General features: G+C 34.2%; 1 protein-coding gene across 1 annotated transcript in view; it reads right to left on the bottom strand.

Moving 5' to 3' along the window:
- The window catches only part of PPFIA2 (PTPRF interacting protein alpha 2), a 277,323-nt gene that overhangs the window by 58,892 nt on the left and 195,494 nt on the right, over window positions 1-22,937 (bottom strand). Inside the window, exon 6 of the mRNA XM_015857426.2 lies at window positions 8,065-8,181. Within this exon, the coding sequence (XP_015712912.1) occupies window positions 8,065-8,181 (117 nt within the window). The remainder of the gene's footprint in view (window positions 1-8,064; window positions 8,182-22,937) is intronic.

Genomic DNA, 22,937 nt, shown 5'->3' on the forward strand with positions numbered 1-22,937 from the left:
GAAGTGTGTATACAAAAAACTGAAAAAGATCAAAATTAATAGAAAATATTCTATAATGTAAGAACACAAAGATGTAAATATTTGCATTGACGGGAGAATGGTACACTAAAATAGTTTTCATTATTTTACACAGGTTATCAATCTCAAAGGACATCATTCAAGAATACTGGTCCTGAAGTGTATTTGTTCTTTGTGAGATGGTAAGGTGTACAGCACTACAAATACAAAATATGCTTTGGAAGATCTGAGAGGAAAACAAGTTTTTGCTCAGTAGCTCTTGTGACTTCCTGTGGTCAAAAATAAATTTACAGAGAAATCTAAGAAATTCAAAGAATATTACTTTGTTTAATTGCTTTGACATTATTCTTTCCCCAGTAAGACATAAAATAAACCCAGAACAAGACCATCTGACTTTCGGTAGGTCACTGATTTAATCTGAGTTACTCTGAGAATTCACAATGTCACATAACTCAGCTCCAAAACTGCTTTATATACCACATATTATCTCAAAATTTTATGACCTGAACCATCATTGATCTACATGCAAGATGTGTAGGCAAAGTAACAATGGTAATTGGAAAAATAAACTTTAGTTTGTTGTTTGAAAAGCATTCAATTACTCTACTTGAATGGAATTTCCATTAATATGAAGCAATCATATTATAAAAATAATGCTCAAAGAGGATAAGATATTCTAACAATCATATTTTATTTCAGTGAGTAAACTTTCTCATTTCATTGCCCCAAATTACTGTACCATACAATATTATTTTAATATATTCAGATGATGTATTTCAACTATTCAAATAGTTAACCACATATTAATAGCTTTGGCAAAAGCATTATTCACTCAGGAGTGGTTACACTGTAAAAACATTTTTGATTGGCAGTCGAAGTTGAGGCACACATCATGAAGTCCTATCTTGTGCATGATGCATAGCGATAGAATAGAAATTAACAATACTGGAGACTACAGACTACATTTTCTCACCTTAATGAATCAATTCAGTCTCTTGGTTTAAAAAAATAAATATAAAAATCAAGCCACTTCTTAACTCTTCCACATGCCAACGTGCTTTCATAGTGTACTGCTGTGGCAGACAACTTATTTCCATGGCAGCTCCAATAACGTATTTTCATGAACATTCCCACATTGTTTAAAGGGGTATACTGGGCATTGCTGAGGAAGGACACATTTAGCTAAAAGAGAACAGTGATCAAACATGGCAAATGCTTTTAGATTCTCAGAATTTCCTCTGAAGCCCAGTAATGGATGAATTCTCTTAGAAAGGACAGGGAAGGTAGACCTCTGACCTATATACACCATTCATCAAGTAATCAGAAAAAGCAGAACTGGGCAACTTCTCATCATATCAGTTATTGTTTTAGAATAGAATACAGGACAATGAATATAAAAGCTAAAAGATGCCATAGTATTGATATTAGTTCCAAGCCTGTTTTTCATTAATTTTAAGTTCTCCAATATATACCAGAAATCACAGGACATTGATTATAAATGCTTTCCATGGGACCAGAGACATTGTGGAAATCATACAATTATTTGAAAAAGACTTTCAGCAACATCAAGCCTAACCATGCACCTAAGACTACCAAGTTCACAACTAAACCATGTACCTAAACACTTCCAGTGACTGGGACTGCAACTCATTCCATGAAGAAATTCTACCTGATTCAAACTAAGATTCCCCTGGTGCAACTTGAGCTCATTTCCTCATGCCCAATCATTTGTTACCAGAGAAAAATAGACTGAAATCTGCTGCAGCCTCCTACTTGTAGAGAGTGATAAGGTCTCCTCTCAGCCTCCTCTGCTCCAGACTAAGAAGCCTCAGTTCTCTCAGATGCTTCTTATATGTCTTGTTTTATAGTCCCTTCATCATCTTCATTTCTCTTTTCTGCATATCCTCAAGCAACTCAACATCCTTCTTCTACTGATTACTGAATGCCATACAAATGAACACACCCCATCAATCTAGCCTATACTGATCCTCATGCAAAGCCTCTCTACCCTCAAGTAGAACAGCAATTTTGAAATTTTTAATTCTGTGGTTGTAGCATAATTTATATCCACATAAAAATATTTCATTAGTGTAGTATTATGCCACTACCAAGCACTAGAGAAAAAAATATATCTATGCAGAGAATCACCATGTAAAAACAGAAGTAACAGAGAAATCACAGTCCATACAAAGGGTTTCAGAGGTACTATTCATGAAGAAAGCTTTTACACTCACCCAAATACAGCAAAAATGGCCAGGAAGAGAAAAGGGGAAGAGATGAAAGAACTGTCAAGTAAATCTGATGACAGTGATGATATTAACTACAAGAGAGGAGGCTCACCACAGACGAAATAAGAGTTCAAAAAGATCCTCTGGGACTGAGTGCCATAAAGGCTAATATGGATTAAATAAGAAATTTCCGAGAAAAAAAAAATAAATCTTTGTATTACTTATAGTCTGTGAAAATGGGAGAGGGAAGTAAGTAAGTAGCCCTGTTCCCCACTGCCAGACAGTATGAAAAGTAAGACAGAATCCCTGGTATCAGGTTTTCTTCCTTTCAAGACCCAAAAAATACATCCATAAAGTGATCTGCTGCTTGCATAAGAGTGTCAGCAGGGAGAAGGACAGTAAATTGGAGGGTAATACCTAACAATAAATCTCTCCCTGTATCATTCTCTCTGCACTGAAATAACCAAAAGGAAAACCATCCACAGCCTGGTTTACTAGCAAAAACAAAACAAAACTAACATCCAATAATGACAGTAAGAGGAAGACAGGAGAAAGTGTAAAATAAGACTAAGCCAAACACTGTAAAGGATATAACTCATAAAAATACACTTAGATTGAGTTAAAATTTGGCAAAATATGCACATGAACATAGTTTAGTAATGGTGAATCCCAAGAACAGGACAGAGAACCTCCAAGCAACAAACTGTCTTCAGCTAAAAAACAACTGACCAAGATATGTTTGGGCTAGATAATAAAAGCCAGTCATTATATACATTGCACTAAAAATTTACCTAGAAGTGCTGGGAGAAGGAAAAAAAAAAATTATCTCACAGGATTACCCTCAAACAGTCAGCAGTAGAGACAAAATTCAGTTACTTGATAAAACTTCTCCTCTGTGCCTCTCAGTTTACAGCAGGACAGGTGCAGGTGATTCACATGATGTCCCTGTGCATAAGCACATTCAGGCCTGAGAACTAAATTAAATTCTGTCTAACCACAAAGTAATACTGAATAGTCAAAATGAAGCTTAAAATTCAGAAGTCTGATTTCTTCAAGAAACTGATATTTTATTCTGTAAGTAACTGATTATTATTATTATTATTATTATTATTTTTCCCACTCTCTCTCTCTCTCTCTTTTTTTCTTTTTAACTCAAAAAGCATTTACCTTTTTTTTTTTTTGTCTCTACTAAGACATTTTCTAATCTTTTTCTCTAATGGTGTACTAGTAATTTGGTCACACCATAAATGACCAGTATCAAAACTGAAGTCTTGGCTATATTCTCAAGGCAATACAGTGCCATGGATCTTCAAGAGTACTTGCTGAACGAATTTCCCAACATTTAAAGGAAGTATCTAGGTTAATTTTGCTGAATATGTTTGGCAATTAGTGCAAAGCATAAACCCAGAAAACCTCTGACATGATGTTACTCTAGAACTAAGTAAGAACTGAAAGCATGAAAACTTATATAATTTATCAAATCTGATATTTTATTTTATTTTACTGGCATGAAGTTAAACAGGAAATCAATGATCTAAAGCACAGGTAAGAAATAAGAGGATACATACAAGCAAAGGTTCAGCAAGGAATCATTTTCAGAAAGTAACACAATATTAAGAAACTACTTAAATGAGAGAGGATGGTTTTGAAGTGCCCGAATCTCATTACTGCAGAAGCTTCTGTAGACTGGATTATGCTCCAATGACCCGCTTCCAGATATGACAAATCTCATATGTGCTATAAGTCTGTGACCCTACTGCTCATGGTTACTGGCATGTGCGGTACTCCGCTTTCACAAGATGATGGCATCTCAACCTAAAGAAAGACTGTGGAACCATTCTGTGAGACTTCTTTCTCCATCAGAAGCTGGCAGGTGCTGGCAGCTCTGAAACTACGTATGAATTTTTGTCTTTGAAAGCCATGTCACTTCTCTAGGTTCTTCTACATATTTTAGTTTGTTTGGCACAGTCTCATAATCATTAGTATCCTCCTCTTTAATTACACATAAATTTTCTCCAGTCTCTAATCAACTACCAAAGCCAGTGGCCTCTCAAATATCTTCTCTCATCATCCTGCCATACCGATGTAAAAATAAGTACCTTTTCCAGCACTTTCCTCTTGAAATGTCCTTATAGTTTTGCTCTTTCTATCAAGCCATCAAAAGGCTGCAGCTTTTATTACCTCTATGAAGTTCTGGAATAACTCTGCTTCCTGATCAGCTTTCAGCTCTTTTTCTTCCTTTTGATGCCTGCAATCATCTACCATGCTCTACCTCATTTTGAAAAATGAGTAGAAGGGGAAAAACACAACTCTACTTGGTGGATTCTTTTTAATGATTGTCCTTTCTGGAATGTCTACTTATTTTTCTTTTAAAGTATTAGAAAGAATTTCTGTTATTTTAGGCAGTACAGGGAAATTAATTTATTAGAAGGCTAGTTAGCTGCACAAACTATGCTATACACACAGAAACCTTCACAACTTGCCTCGATTAACCCCTCTTTCTCACTAGTTTCACTGGTCCACTATTAGCAATAAAAGACCAGAAGATGTCTTGCATTAAGCTATCCAGACAAGGTCAGCTAGCACAATGCTTGAAATAAAATTCCCATAGATAATAAGACTTCTAATACGATGTTCTGATCATCTTGATAAGCAGAAGTATATAGGGAAATGTGTCAATAAGTTTATATAACTGAAAGACAAGTTAATTTATATGAAAAAGTAAAATAAAATTTAAAAATAATCTGGAAATTTAAAGATCAGAATGATTGTTTATTGATTTATCATGTAAACATTGCAAAATTAATACAGCTTTTCAGTATCATAAGTTGCCTTTGCTGTAGCGTTGAGTATTAAGTATTCACAGCCATAGAGCTTGGCAACCCTATCCATAGGAGCTGGATTGGAACTAGATGATCTTTAAGGTCCCTTGCAACCTAATCCATTCTGTGATTTTTATGCAGACACAGTCAGCTACTAAGCACAACAGTGTTCACAAAATCATAGAACGGATTAGAAAAGACCTTCAGGATCATCAAGTCCCATCACTAAATTATGCCCCTCAGTGCCATGGCCTTGTCTCTTAAATGCAAGCAGGAACTGAGGCTTCACCATTTGCCTAGAGTGTCTTTTTGGGGAAATATCGCATGATATTCCGCTATAAACACTCCCGTAAGAGGACTGACTGCTTGGATTCATAAAGACTTCTAGAGCCAGCTGCTGCTTTTCCCCAATTTTCTTTCCTCTCTGGCAAGTCCTTATATTTCCAAGTACATCAAACCACCAGTCTTCATTAAGTCTCCCTACATTTACACTTTCAACATTAGATCATTAATATTAATTCAGAAAGGGATTATTAAAAAAAAAAACAAATATCTGCATTGCTTAGATGCTAACCCATAGTCTGATTATTGTATTTATTTTGTGTCTGAAGTATACTGATTTTTTAATTTACAATGTGAGTTGAATACTTTGGGATGAGATAGTGACTGTAACTATTATTATGCATCATGATTGCACTTAAGCGGCAAAACTAATGATCCTTATAACGAACTGTCTCTCTCTAAATCATGAACATTCCTTTGATAGCCAATGTTGAATCCATACTATGACCTCTTTAAACTGCTGCTTCCGATGAAGGCTGCCTTCATTCCATTCTCTGCTGCTCAACTACACTGACAATTAAAATAAAAGAGTAAAGGAGTATACATGAAATAAATTAGTGAGTATTAACTGAAAGTTTTCTTCTGCAGTTACCTACTGACCAAAGTGATCAGAAAATCCAAAAATAGTCTAGTCCCACACTGGAACAGATTATGATGACTGCTCTGAAAGATGTCACCTACTTTTTAAATTACTATTTCCTTTCGTTTTTATTTGATTTGCAAACCCTCTTAACATTTTCACCTACTTTTGAGTTTACTTTGGCATTCCTACTGGATGCAATATCTATAACCACTGTCAATATTTTAACAGATTTTAGTATTTATGAGCTACAGGCAGTTGATTTAATTATTGGAATATAATGCCTTGGCTAGGAATATATATATATATAAAATCATCAAATAGAGACAAATTGGTTTTCAATTGCATCCAGGTTTAAAAGCTGTGGTTACAAATGTCATCAATTAAGTTTAAAAATAGAAACAGTCCATTTCCAAGGAAAACCCTGATTAACACCGCACTTAAATGATTAGCTTACCAGTCTTCACTGTAACAAAATCTGCCTGAAGTGCTTTGTCAAACAGGAACCCTCTTATGCATACAGGGTGTCCATGAAGAGAAGAAGTCATTCCTGAGGCATATTCAACCCAGATAAAATTCCATTTATTTCAGAAGAATTTTAATAATTATTTATTATGCATTAGAATTAAAAGATGTAGCATAGAACTTGCACTGGAACATTCTCCTATACGGTCCAGAAATAGGTAATAAATTTTGGAACGTAGAGGAAACAAGATGAGAACACACTGTTCTATTCCAATTACATATGTTAGATAGTGCATCAAATTCAGTCACAAGTTCAGGTACATCAATTTGTCTGTAAGTTTATTAATTAATTTCTTTAGAAAGAAAAACCTTTTACTTGGTTATCTTGATGAACTGTTATTCAAACTGAAAGCAAATTTGGGCTAAAAACTTTCCTTCACCCAACCTGACCATGACTGATGTTTGGAGATAGATTAAAGTGATTGCTAATTCAAAATGGCAAACGAAGTAGAGACTAAGGATTTCTGAAACAACTCATTACTTCATACACTTACAAGGACTTTCATATTGCTTAGAAACAATGAATCATACTGACTTAAATCACATGTAAATGGGCACGCAATGGGTTATGAATTAAGTGGGCTTTTCTTTTTGTTGTTGTTTTGTTTCTGTTTTTTTGTTTTGTTTTGTTTTGTTTAATGTCCTTTCTCTTTGTTGAATGTTGTAATGAGCACTTTCTCATACAGATATCTGAAGAAGTTTGGAATTTTTAAAATCATAACCAAAGCCACTCACTCTTTTTTCCTATGATTTTCTGAAGCAAAAAATATTATCAGTTAACAATTCTAATTACTTGTAATTTACCACTAATTTATTTTAAAATATTTCTGGTTAGAGATCCAAGCAGCAACTTTACTAATTTCTTTGTCTATGCAATATTATGCATTGCATGCTTTATAATGTAATATGTTTGAATCAAGGGAAGATATATGGATTGGTTTTATCCATCTGGAAAACTAACACTCAAAACTTCTAAATCAGATATTGTTTTTCTTGCTTTTGTCTTCCAGACTTAAACTCTTAGCCTAAGTAGCATTCATCTTGTTTGTGCTGCAAAAATGCAAAGCAAATTCTCTTCACTTTTTTCCACATGAAAAATAAGAGGAACTGGAAAAATGTTGGTAGGTAACACAGAGAAAAATCACCCTTTATAGTTTTTAAGTTTCATTTTCATTCCCTTGTGGGCTATTTTTGCAGCAGTTTTTGCATATGTGTGCTTTCATATGTATGTGCAAGTAGACCATGCGCTTTTATCTATAGTGTAGATAGGACCACTTAGCAGAATATATTGTACTTAACTGTAGTATTTTGCTAAGAAATCCAATAAAAGTTTATTATAACTTGGAAATCTAACTCAATATCCTACCAGAGAGCCAGGACTTGCCCATTTACATTTGCTTTTCATTTGAAGAAGCTTGATGTTCGACGTTGGTTTCAGTGAGCAGACAATGCTGTAAATTAAAGTCTCAAAACATTCACATTAAAAAATATTAGATTTGATTAGTTTTCATATTGATTGTGTATTCCAATGCAAACTAGTATTTTATACCTTTTCATGAACCTTTTGCCCAGGCTCCATTCCTTCAATATGCTCTGATTCAGCAGGCCCTTCACCAGCTGCAATTTTCCTTTGAATGTGCGCATTTTGTTCACGCAAAGCTACAATCTGTAAGAGAAAGAAAGTCAGTATGCATAAGAAAACCAAAAATCACTGAGCAGTTAAATTTAGTGTCATTATGATACCAAATTGGCCATTCATAGCAGTTCCAGTATTAGGTTGACACATTCAGGGAAGTTTAAAAATACAAAAAAACATATTACTAATGATTAAGGACCCTTAAGGATGCAAAGGAACCAATAAATGACTGGAGATTTGGTGTTAAGTCTTGTTTTATCTCCTATCTTTACTTTGTACTAGTTTATTTTTTAATTTCCACCTTGAAACATGGAAGAATTCTTGGTCATTAATCTCCTAAAAGTGCAAGGGTAAGATTCATCCTTTTGTACTGAACACAATTGACAACATGTCATTGTAGGAGTACAGGGACAAAATATATGAATCAAACACAAGTGATGTAAAATTGGTTCCTTTTCTCAACTTTCCACCGGTTAGGAACTACAACATGCATTTTAAGCACTATTTACTAAGAAAAACATATAAATAAAGTTTTTTTTTGTTTGTTTGGTTTTTTTTTTTTGTACATTTGCAAGTCTTTTTTTATGTTGAAGATCTTACTTTCTTTATTGGTAATTGTACCAAAAATCACACGTACTTACTGGAAAATAAACTGACTTCTCTTTGTTCTATTCTGTTTCCTGAATGGATAACATAAAACTCAGTAGTACCACATCTAAGAAATGTGGACACCTACCCCTTATATTTATGCTTTTATGTTTACAATATCCAACTTAACCTCTCACAGAATCACAGAATCACAGAATTGTAGGGGTTGGAAGGGACCTCTAGAGATCATCAAGTCCAACCCCCCTGCCAAAGCAGGCTCCCTACACCACGTCACAGGTAGGCGTCCAGGCGGGTCTTGAATATCTCCAGAGAAGGATACTCCACCACCTCCCTGGGCAGCCTGTTCCAGTGCTCCGTCACCCTCACTGTAAAGAAGTTCTTCCGCTCATTTGTGCGGAACTTCCTATGCTGTAGTTTCATCCCAGTTACAGAACATGTCCACAGACAGTTTTCCAAGCATCTATGAATTAACACTGTCAAGGCACTAATTCTTGATGTAATTCTTAGTGGATTTCATGCGAACTTTTTGTTTGGAAAAAGATAATGGTAATATTCTAGAGGATGGAGTCATACTTGCTAAAATTAAATAAAAGACATTTTACATATAAAGGTGCTTAAATATAACCGTTGTGCAATTATTCAGAACTATATTATCAACCTTGGACTCATATCTGAGTAATACCTCTTAAAATATGAACAGACATATGACTTATTTTTTGTCCTCAAATCATTAGATTTGCTTTCTACTTTACCAGTTAGGGACCCGATAAAACAGAGACCTTGCTGTTAGGCTGTCAGTGTTCTGACACCCTTAGGGAGAAGCGGTATCATATTCTGTAAACTACAAGAATATTCTGGGTACTTTTTTTACCCATAACAATTTTTGCTTGAAATCCTGGCCTGAGACCCCAGTAAGGAGATAAGCTTAACCCTTCGTCATTTGCTATTATCCATTGACTTAAGGCACAATTACAATAGCTGAGCTGAAGATCTTGAACTTATCTGTCTTGCACAGACCAGGATAATGGAAAAGCCAACATGCTGAATGCTTATATTAAAGTGGTTATCTGATGTTTTCTGTAAAAATTGGAGGGGGAACATCACCAGCAGGACCTTCTATGTCCAAAAGAGATTGGATAAATGACACGCATATCTTTTCTCCTGACTGAAAACAGATAATTATCTTAAATTAGATGCTTCCATTATGATGGCTAAATGTTAGAAAAAGTAATTCCATCAGAAGACTGAAGATATTCCAGAAAAAAAAAATAAAAATCATATTATGGAATAAAAGCCATGCCTGTGCATATGAAACTGGTCCCTCTCACTCCTCAGATGCAGAGAGGAAAATTATTTCAGTTAACTCATCAATGTATATTTTCCCTCTTGCAGTGTGTATAAAACTATAGATGAATACATAAATGTGTGTTTTCAAATGTATATGGCCCGTAAATAAACTCCTATTGTAATTTTTTAAATAGTTGTGTAATCAATTTCTATATTGACTTTTTTCCCATGTTTTTGCACTTAAAACTGTATTTAAAGCCATCTGGCAGTGAAAGACTGAGACAACTGCTGTAATCATCTTGCTTTAAATATATTTTCTATTGAACAGATGCCTACAGAATGAAGAGAAATAAATATAGTTTAATTAACTAATAATCACATTAGTCTAAAACATCAAAGTCTTTTTTTTTTTTTTTGTAGGATTCTTTATCATATTTAAAATAAGAAATACTTTTGAATTTATTATTTTGGTTTTTCTCCTTTGAATTTATCATTTACTTTACTAGTACTACAATTTATTAAATATAAATTTTGTGGATAAAAGAGGCTTTAAACACACCTATATGGTGTTAGGCAGTTCCATAGAACCGGTAAAAAATTTAGATCACTTAAAGAATGTAAGCGTTAAACGAAGACAATTATTTTAAGTTGTTGTTTTTAATACTTACCCTACCTTAAACTCCTTAATTTGTTTCTTTGATCTTTCAACACTGAATTAATCTGCTCAAGCCAATGAAACTTGCTGACACCTATTTATTTTAATTTGCTACAGCTGACAGATCTAAAAGGCTTAAAGGCGGCATATATTATTATTATTTTATGTTATTTATTTTATTTCATTTTATTTTATTATTTAGTGCAATCAAAAAAGTGTTTCTTTTATCATGGATGGTATGCCAAACTACTCACGACTACACAGTACACTTGAGTCCTTCAGAGAACTTAGGTGTCCTCCTACATTACTATAGCAGCCTACATTTTAAAAGTATTCAGCATCATATTTCAGTCTACTGAGAACATAATTCAGACTCCCAGTCCATCTTCTGACTCTGCTTCTATTTTGGCAGGGATAAACCTTGTGTGAAGGTTTAATAAACAGTAATTTTAAATGCATTTCCACAATTGAGTGCAGCACACAGAATAAAGGATGCTTTGAGACTGGTATGGTTTGGTTCTCCCAAAATGGAAATTTAAATACTGATTCATACACATAAATTCACTCTTTTCAAGTTATGTTTCTAATTTGTGTTAATCAGAACACAGCCTTTCAGAAGCCACTGCTTAGACAGTTCAGAGACATTTAAATGAGGTTAACTGATTTAAATGACAAATTTTGTCATTATTACTTTTTTTGTTTATTATTATTATTATTATTATTATTATTATTATTATTATTATTATTATTATTATTATTATTATTATTAAATTTGTAGAGCTAGAAATGCAGGTGCATTTCCTTGGAATTTTATATGTAACTTCTGAAAAGAATTATAATGATAATCAGCCTTTTGTATCACGAAGGTCTTGTAGTAACAGCATGCTCAATTTCTCTCACTTTCTGTGGTGGAGGAAAAGCACAGCATGGAACACACACCTGCAAAATCTTTTCACCTGTATGCCTAATGTAGATTGCATGCACAGGACTTACAGAAAAAAACTCAGGAATGTCAAAATGTTGATTTTTGCTATATTTTATCTCCAGTAAAAAGTCATCTTCTAATAATCCTGTTCAAAAGAGATTTTCAATATTTAATTAGAAACTCACTGGATAGTTTCAGATTTTGCTACAGTTTTAATGACTCTGTCAGTTGAGGTGTGACAGATGTGGCTGCAGTACTGTAAGACATTTGTGTCTACGTCTTCTCAGTCTGAATGAATTTGCAGAATATCAGAAGTAGCACAAGTAAGTCCAGGAAAGGATATTCAGAACTTCATTGCAGATTTATGTGATGCAAGACTAGGAATGGTAGCATCGAAGTCACAGAAATGCGTTCTCTGCTACAAAATCATGGTTTGTTATACTTTCAGAATTGCGCCTGGAAGGAACTGCCTCCGCTGCTTGAAGAGATGTTTTGTTTCTAGGCCTGTACAGATGTACTACCTAAAAAAGTATCCCTATGACATTGTTTGCCATGATGCTTATCTCCTTGCAATAATTAATTCACTTGTCTTCACAACTGTTCTAACAATGGGAAACTAAAATACTAGAGGTCCAAATAATAACTATGCTTACAGATGTTAAGAACATTATTTCTGTGGAAGATGGGGGTTAAATAACTCTTCAAAATACAGAGGAAGTCTCTTGCCACATATAGAAAGACAAACATTTTAAGTTTCTCAGCAGATTGCTCTAGTCAACACAAAATTTACAAATCAATGGCAAAACAAATTGTCACAGTGCTGTCTCAGAGTGTTTCCATCTGCTGCATTTCTGTTTATACTCCTTTCGGTCCCTCAGTTATACATCATTTGCAGCCTCATGATTGCTGCACAGTATACACTTATCTGCATATTTTTTTCCCACATGTTGACATCAGGGAAGAAATCCCTGTTAGGTCTGCAAGACAGACAGCTCAGGAAATCCTAAGCAGGAACTCTTCAAAAGTATTATAATGTGATGTGTAGAATTACACTAATTGGTACAAAAATATTTGACTGGACATCTCCCTTTACAGTACGATTGCAAGTGATCTGAATGAGCTGTTAAATTTTTCTAATTAAAAAAAAACCATTATCAAGACTTTTAAAAATTTCTTCTGGGTAGAACACTAGCAACCTCTAGGGCTCAAATATATTCCAATTGAAAATCCTGTCTTCAATCATGCCTGAAAGCTGCATGCCTGTGGGAAACCCCAACACTCATGTGAGTATTGCCCATGTCTCTGTGCATTTGGTTATGTTGTGTTGCAGGAAAGGCAAAATGATGATCAAGCCCAACAGTATTCTATCAACCACAGCAGTAGATCTTGCTGCCAGGAAGAGGCCATGGGAACTCTAGCACTACCCTGTGAGCCACAGTAGAGGAACTGAAGATCAAAATGGACTAATCTACTACAAGAATGACAAGAGAGCCTGGGATAATTGCCAGATGAGCCAGCTGCACCCTGAGATGGCCTGAAGAACGACTGCTGTGAGAACAGTGGCTGAGTGGCCAGAGCAAGCAGTGGGGGCCAAGGCTGGCCCGCCTCAAGACTTAAGGCTGTGCCAAGTCTGTGTTAGGTCTCTGGCACTTCAAAACCTCCTCCACTGTCTACCTTTTGTCTTAATTAAGCATATTTTTCATGACAGAAACCACTTCTAAGTTACATCATTCTGTCACTGTTGGCAGGCTGATGGAGGATCCATTTCATGTGCCAGGACACAGTGTGCTCCACAGTGTTGGCAGCCAAAGGCCTGTAGGAAACTGACTGGACCACAAGTGCTCACTGTGCAAAGCAGAAGTACCAGCCCAGCACCAGCTGTGTGAAAATATTTCCAGCAAATATTTGGAAACTAAAAAATAAATAAATAATAATTTGTTCACTGATTTTAACCAAACCTTAAATTTCACTTTAGTTGAAGGTATTGTTGGAATGTATGGTATGATTTCATCTAAAATCTCATTAGTTATGAGCATCCTTTTAGCACTGAAATTTGTCAGTAAGTGCAGAACTCCATTTGCATGGCAGCTATTTTGTACTGCTTTTGACAAGACGTCTTTTAATTAATTAATTAATTTATTTATTTATTTTAAAATGATAAATATTAGCTAAAGCAGCAACTTTGTTTAATCTGCTCTTCTCCATGCTTTCTGGCTATATAGATCTAATGGATTCCAGTCTGTCTAGACAATCTATTCTGCTGCAATCACCAGAAAGGAGACAAGTAAGATTTCTCTTCCAACAGTGTAAATTCCCTCTTTCTAATGGATCTCCAGGCCATTTCCCAAGAAAGAGAATCATTAAAGCTGCTGAAGACCTTTTTTTTTGTGCAAGGCTGATGAGAGGTTTTAGAAGGGTCGGTCTTGAGTAAAAGCCCATTATCTGGCACATCTGATTTAGAAATTACTGCAAAACAGGTGATATAAAAACCTGCTTCTGTGTAGCTTTCCCTCTTTTGTAACTTGCCTAATAAAAGTAGTTGTTTTATGGAAAGATAAACCAAGTATCAAGGAAAATAAACATATATGTGTATATATATATATATATTCTGACAAGCAAGTGCTATCCTTATATAAAATGGAATTAATAAAAAAGTTCCAGACAATTATAAATGCAGATTCAGACTTAATGAAATTATCATAAACACGTAAAAGAGTAGTTTAAAACAAAATAATAATAATAAAAATCTCCCTGAGGATAACTTCAGTGATGAAATTGATGATTTTTTTTTTTCATTCTGCAGTGTGGTTACACTTTAAAGCACAGAATGTTTAGAGCTTTTTTTTACAACAGGTAGGAACTGAAATGACCACGGATTGTGCACTGTTGTAAACAACCTTAACCACACACAGAAAGAACAAAAGTGTGGGGGAAAAAAACCTTTTCAGAATTTTGCAAAATGGGGAATGAAACCTTCAGCATGAATGGCCTCCCTTTGGGGGAGGAAAAATGCACAACGTTTTTTTAACTTCTTCCCATTCAGCTACTTAAATGAATCTGAAAAAGATTATAAATTGAGCATCTGTAGAACTTTGAAAATTAACTTTTAAAATCCGTGTTTGTATCTGACTGACAACAACTACAAGGTTTATGTTATGTCTGTATGCATACCAGTGTATTTTTTTGCTCTTTAAGTAATAAGCTTTGCAAAAAATTTACACAACTGAGCCAAAATGAATCCTGACATGTCAAGAAAAATAGCAATTTACTCAAAGAAAATACTCTAAGACTTATTTATTTATTATATAATTTATTATTATTAATACATATTTTCAAGATTTTTACGCAAGTTCTTCTCTTTCTTTCTTTTTGGAATGACTGACCTTGTATTAATACTACTGTTTAGATTTCATTACTATGGACAGATCCTCACAAAGATGAAATCATTCTTGTGAGGATGTCTTTACAAGCGCTGTTGATTAGTCAGTGGTAGGCCTAATGAAAATAGATATTTTATGTTTCTGTGATATGGAACTTTAAAAAGGAGAAAATGAAAGAGAATCTATATACTTGTGGTCCTTAATGGCCAAGAAATGTTTTCCTGTTATTATGAGAAAGTCAGCATATGCTGGCTAATGCTGCAAGAAAATTTATGGTCAGATTAAAGCAACAATTTTCAAGTTGATCAGAGAGACTGGCTTAAAAAGTCAAGGGGGTTTTTTTCAAAAAATTTGTCCTTCAGTATCCAGAAGCACATCTAATTTTCTCCATCAAAGCTGAAATATTTTTTTTTTATATCCTAATAAAGTTATTTCTATATTTACTTCCAGTATAGATATATGATGGGATTTTGTTTCACTAATTTAAAAAACAAAACAGAAATGATTTTAAAAATCTCATAAGTGTATTTACTTACATTAGCATTTACAAAGACACTTCTATTCATTGCATACACCCAGCATACTCTTCCTAATTGTCCCACATGGACTCAGTTTGTCAAACTCACGGATCTTGCTCTGCTTGTAAATAAAGGAGAGCTAATATGGACCTATGAGTAGCAAAATACCCTTGGTTAATCTTATTGCAGATATGCAGCTTTTACCATTGTGCTAGTTAAGAATTTGGAGAATACTCTTAGACCTGTAGATATACTGTTGGGCTGTGGTGACCAAATATGAAAACCATATATTAAATAGAATATTGGTTAAAAAATATGAACCTACTGAAGCTTAAAATTGATTTTAATGACTGACTTGAGTCATTAACATATATTTTTATCCAAATGTAGTGTGTAAAGTCAATTTATGCGTTAAAAAATTGATTATGGAGAGTAATAGGCATAAAATATAATACTGTGATGTTGTTGCACTATTTAAAACCTGCTTTGAGAGCTAATGGATGTAGATGGTTTTGATAAATCGTGTAATACATGATAAATAAACAGAAAATTAATCATCCCAAAGAAATACATGAAATAAATAATAAAACCATATATTGTTACAGCAGATCATAAACAAAGCAAAACGGGTACATGTTTTATATTTTCTTCAAGATGAATGCACAAGAAGATTGTTCAGGATGAAGAATCAACAAGACTAATTCTTGCAGTGATATTATCTTGATCCTTCAAAACATCTCATCTGAAAAATGTCAAATAACCCTCACAAAGATGAAAAGATAATCAGCTGTGTTCTTAAATCTAAACTTACACAATTGGTGTATGCTAAAACAACACACATTTCTAAGCCTATGAATCCCAAACCATTAGATCAAACAGAAGTGCTGTATTCTTTCTTCCAGTGTCTTACAGAAAGGCACTGTGTGCAAATTGGGCATTAAAATTTTCAGGTTTATCCCTTTGTAAAAGCAGTGGTGAGCTCTACAATGCTGATCAGCTAAGCATAACTTTATGGTATGTTCTTTAACAAGTTAGTGTGTTTAAGGCATTTTCCAACATAACCTTATGAAACCAGGGCGCTGTTGACTTGTGAGCTCCCTAAACAGGCTGACAGACACATTACATTAAATTCAATCTGAAATTATCCCAGAGCCAAACCTTGTGTTGATCATGAATGATCCCTAAGCAAACCATATACAAATAAACTTCAGTTTATTAATCTCTTGGAGCTTCCGGTGTACAGGCAAACTCATGTGAAATATGCTCAGCTTCAGCCTCATCCCCTGCCAACTCTGTTTTTCCCTCAGCTGATATTTCTTTGGCTGTCTTCCTGTGCCATCTCTCTACCTTTATTCTACATCAGGTGAAGAACTGGTGATAAATAAATCCTTGGAATCTGTGCTAGAAACATGGCCTTTTCCCATTCTGTAATTGTCTGGAATAAAGTAGAAAAGATAACAGAAGAGCAATTTGTCACTCAGATGTATTCTTCAGCATGGCTTGGTGTCATATATTGTTGTATTTGTCTGCTGTCATGCAGAAATGTCAGGCATGCTCCACTATCCCTATATACTGATGCATATAAAGTATTGTGTAGGCCCACAAAATAACTGCAATAACTGAATTTCAGAAATGTAAATGTTCCATATATGCTGATATTTGCTGGACAGGTGCTCTGTAGTGAGCCCTGGACACAGTGTTCTACCATTATTCAGACTCAGACCCTCATAGAGAGCACTGTAGTTTTCACCCTGCCTACAGTCTCAGCCTCTCTTCCATTAAAAAGAACAGGCACATAGTTGGGTAGGAGCTTGTGCTAACATAATTAGATCCCCAGCATGGAGTTGTGAAATGGTGAATGACTGTCATGCAGCATACCAGGATTTATGCAGTGTGCCAAACCTGGCAGATAGTGCACCTGGGTAGACACTGCATCACCCATTAGCTGTCAGGTATCAAGTTATGAAATTTAGTTGTATCCGTCTATTAGCGCTTATGAAATGAATCATCTTACTCATGAAATCTATTGGATTGGCCTCTGCTACTACTTCTGTAGGGGAGCTATTACCAGTTATAATAACCTTAGTGCTTTTGGGAGGCAAGGGCATTCAGAAAGCATAGGATCAACTTGACTCTTGGAAGTGATATTCACAGGGTCCCTATGGAGCATGGTCTTTTACTAGAGCTCTGTTGAGATTGTGGTGATGCAAAAATAATTATAGTAAATATGGACAGTAAAAGCACTGGAGTATAATTGGAATATATGGAGTAAATGTACCAATAAATATTTATTTGTTTGAATTAAGATTGGAACAAACTTTGTAATACAGCCTCACCTTAAAGGCAGAACTCTCAAAACTGAAGCAAAAGGTAGTATAAAAGTGAAAATATAACTTTCAACCAAAAGAATATAATGAATACTTCCACTGTATTTCCCAGTTCCTTCTGTTTAATTATTTACACACAAAAAAAGCTGGAAACAGAAAATATGTAAAAGAACTAATATTTATCTTCATTAGATTATACTTTTATATGAAAGAAGTGATGCCTAACTTGTTTTCAGAATGAAACAGAACAACCTAAAAACACTTCTTACAACACACATAAAAAGGGGAAAATAAGAGAATGCATGGGATTATGTATGTGCTTGATTTGATGAAGATGCTGATTTTTAAGGAGTGTTTTTGTTACAGGGTTTGGAGGAAACTGGAAATTTTTACTCTCCAGCCACCATTTATTCAGAGATGAAACCAAATCATGAAATAAACCATGATTCTTTCAAATCACAGGGGACCAAGATTTCATTAAGTCAGATGCTTCTGTCAGATTAAACATGAAGCAGATTTGAAGAGATTTGCAAAGTAGATTTCAAACATCTAGCTTTCAGCCTGTTTTAATGTATATTTAAACAGTTGTTTCACAGCTGAACAGCAGGTTTGGAGGAACAGTAAATAAAGAGGAATTAACAAATCACAGTTTTCCATTCCTTTTTGCCTTTTGTCACATTCCATTAAGCATTATCTTACAAAACTTCTTTTTGTTTGTTTTCTTCAAAAACTGTAATTTACAGCTGATCACAATTCAATGTGTATATACGTAAGGATGCTCTGTAACAGTACACTGAGAGTTGCAGTAGGTCTCAGGATGTTTAGTGGGTGACAGGAGTGAAACTACACTGTGTTCTTCAGTGATAAATGTGTGGCAATGACATTCAGTCACAGATCTGTATATAACAAAAATCATCATGAAGTTCCACAAATACATAAAATGAAGGATTCTTATTAACTGTGACCCAAATGAAGATAATTTAATGATGTGCAACTTTGCAGAGAAAATATAATTTGGCACAATTACACAGAAATTTAAATTCTGTTAGCTAATTAAATTCTGTTAATTTAGGTTAAATGAATTTAACTGTGATGAAACCTGTAAAGTTATTTCTTTAAAAAAAAAAAACAACAAAAGAACAATTTGAATGTAGGTGAGAGTTTATGTAGCAATAACTTACACTGCGTTGAGAAAATAGAGTAAAATGTGGTGATACAGATGAAGGCTACTGGAAAACATGCTTTAAGACATCCGAAGTAGGTACAAGCTGTCTATCCTGGCCTATGTATTAGTTGACAGAAGCAGTATCATGTTTGGCATGTGCAAATGGCAATGTCATTTTCAACAAATGCTGAAGAAAAGTGCATGGTACAACCTCAAGCCAGTAATTTCTCTAATTTCATATTCTACACAGTCCCAGTGCTTTCTGAGTTCCAATAGGATATAATTGAGATAATGAATGTAATTAACACAGTGTTTTTCATGCTACATTGTCTACTAATGAGGAAAAATGGAAAAAACAATAAATTAAACAGAAACAAAAATGGTTTTGGGATGTCACTTATCACACAAATCCTAACAGTACAGAAAGACTATAAAAGGGCTGAATAAATATTTAAGAAAGGAGGGAGGAAATTTAAATACAAAGTATTATATGTAGTACTTAAAATAAAATAAAATAAAATAAAATAAAATAATAATAATAATAATAATAATAATAATAATAATAATAATGGGAAACAGCAAATTCCGTTAATAGAAATCACAACTGTTGTCATTTATCACTTTATGTTGGAACATAAATAGATTTAAAAGCATTGGTATGGGCCATACTCCTGTTTATGTTCTTTACTCTTTGAAAGCCATTAGAACTTGAATTACTGGTGATATATATGGCTAACAAAATATCTCAGTGTGTTTTTGCACATGCTGTACATTAGCATACTTTTAACAAAGACACCTGCTCATAACAATAATTAGAGGATCTCAAAAGCTGAGGAACAAAAAAAAAGGTTATTTTGTCAGTAATTTCAGTACTAAAGTTAATTTTGATGAAGATGATAAATGACTAAACCAGGTAGGAAAAGTTTTGATCCCATTTCGCTTGCAAATGAGAGTGTAAAAATTCAAATTAGTGTGTAAAGAGGAAACTGGTTCACAGAACCTTGTTGGAGTTTGCAAATGTTCATATGCACACTGAAAAACATTGCATCTGCCTTCATATCTTTCATAAACAGACACTACATTACTGTCCCACTGACTTTGGTGTGGTCTGTCCTTCCTGTACAACTATTAAGTGTAAATTATGACATTCAACTACAACTATTTGGAGAGACCATGGGTTATGTGGAACCAGATAAAGTATTGCATCATTTTGAAGGTACCTGAAGGGTAAGCATGTGTAGATCTGTTTTTCAGTGATCTACCACGTGATAGGTGCTGATAAAAAGCAAATATTATGAGTATTATGGAATTTAATTACTACAGGCTGTTATCATACCACAGTTTGCATGAAGACTCTCCAGACTGCTGTTATAAGGACCCTTCTATGCTCACAAATCAATTGCAGCAATATAGAATATTCATTTAAATAACTTTTCTCCCAGTAAAATGTAAAATTAAATAAAAAGTACTGCTTTCACAGAATGAAACCAACAATGAACCATTTGGTGTTTTTGAAAAGCTCAGAACAACCAACCACAATGACTTAAGTCACATCCAGTCAGTCAGTGTAACTGCAGGTCATTGTCCTTCTCTATTACCATGATGTGATTACACATAAATGTTAGCTACACAAGATAAGTTCACCCGGTGTCTTGAGTTTCCCATCTCAACTGCCCCTGCAATTTAAAGTCACTTAGGTGCTACAATTCTCTTTCAAATAAGAAGTGCTACGTAAGACAGTGCTGGCAACTACAGCTGAAACCAGCTTTGTGGTGTTCCGGATTTTTTTGCACTCTTTTTATGCATGAAATATACTACAAAAAACTGAGAGATTATTTACATCTAGTGAAGAAAGCGACAGTCTCCCCTCCCCTTTCACATGAGTTTATTTCCAGTGCAGGTTCTCTTGATTGTCTGCTGTTTCTCACTGTTTGTGTCAGAACAGCCATAAGATGGGTACTTCACAGGAAGGCTCTACCTTAACAGACAGATTTCTATGGTCCTTTATCCCTGATTTCTCATTATATTTTAAACCATATGCTCTTTTAATCAGGGGACCGTGTGCTGTTGTCATTATTTTATGTTTAAATACAGTTCTGAGTATGTAGTACATTCTTACAATCAGTATGAGAAAACAGATATGAAAATTAAATACGAATTCTCATGGGCAAAAAGATACTGAATAACAGGACTATGGAAATTACAGAAAAGCATAAGTTTAATTCCCTTGGAAACTTCACTTGTGAATTTTCATGTATAGCATGATAAATTTTTAAAGTCCTGTATTGCCTGTGCATTTATTGCACAGTATAAGAACAGGCGCATACATTGTGATGGTCTAACTAATTTTGACTCATTTAAATTGCTAATTGTGTGAACATTATCTGCATGAAAATTATCCACTTATCTCTTTCTGTTTATCTCTTTTTTATTGTTTTTTAACTGAATTTCCAGTTTTAAGCTTGAACAGTTCCTCATAGGAAACTGTGATACCAGTATTCTGATTTTGTTAATGGTCATGTTAGGCTTTGCTAATTAAATACCTTTCTAAGTTTCTTAGTATCATCTAGAGACAAAATTTTTATAGCATTTCTAAGCATTAGGAGCAAGAATGGCTAAGAAAATCCTATTTCAAACTTATTTAATCGTGTATGGTTTTATTCCACACTGACAATACAAGTTAAAATAGTTTTTTCTTTCAATCTCTGGGTAGTAAGGCAATGCTCTAAAGACCAGGTCCCATGCTCAGTGAAGTCAACTTGGATAATGAATGATAGTGATATGAATAATGGGATGTATCTCATTCAGCTTTATTGTTCAAAAGGACTGCTTTCTGTTTAATAAGTGCTAATACAAGTAACAGATCACTCATACTCAATATAGTATAACAAAATCATTTGAACCCAACTATTCCATGAAATGGAACAGTTAAAGAGAGATTTTATTTTACAGATAAAGTAACTTTATTTTGTTTGCCCAAATAAAAGGGAGGATTTATAATATCTGGTTCATAGCTTATAAAAAGGAAGAACTGCAGACCCTCTTTAAGAAGCCACTTAAAGTTACTCATTCCAGTTTAACATAAAAAAAAAAACAAAAACAAAAACAAAAAAAACAAACCAGAACAAAACAGAGAAAAATCTACTACAGTTGAACTACTTTATGTTGTCACACATTGTCCAGAATTATAGGCATTGCTTCTCACAAGCAATTAGTAGTAGTTTGACTTTTCCTGTGGCTGTTTTCAGTTTATGACTTAAAGTTCAGTAAAAGAACACCAGGAAATGGACATAAACCAAAATTGTTTTCATCTGATTCTGTTGCTTGTCTAACTTACATTAAACAGTACGAGAATCACATGCCAGGTGAAGATTCAGAGTGTGATCAGGGTGGCAATGTGGCCACCTGACTCCATTATACAGTCAGGATTCAGAATCATCTCTGGGTGCAAAATTCCTTTCTGTTTGTGCGTGCATTGCATTTATAATACAACTGGATTATGGTGGTCACATTTTCAAACAAAGCACAACTTGAGAACAGTCTGAAAACTAACTTACAGGGGAAAAAATTTTTGTTTAAATTCCCCAAAAGTTATACAGCACTGCAGTTCACCATTACATACTGTAGTTAAAAGGGATGGCAAACATAAATTTTGACATCAGCCATATACTTTCCTCCTTAACTGAGTTTTAAAATGTAAATGTTAATATACTTGTAATGCACATCTATAACTTAATTTTATAGTAAAATTGTAATTCAAGTGATTAAATTAGTAGATAAACTCTTTTTTCATTTCTAATAAAAAATTTAGGAGCATTTAACTAGATTTTAGTTTGCTCAGAACTGAATAAAATAGAAAAAAGATTGTATTAATCAGTCTGACCAGCACCTTAAATTAGTCCTGTTGATCAGCTTACTCA

Source organism: Coturnix japonica, chromosome 1, assembly GCF_001577835.2.
Source record: "Coturnix japonica isolate 7356 chromosome 1, Coturnix japonica 2.1, whole genome shotgun sequence".
Lineage (NCBI taxonomy): Eukaryota > Metazoa > Chordata > Aves > Galliformes > Phasianidae > Coturnix > Coturnix japonica.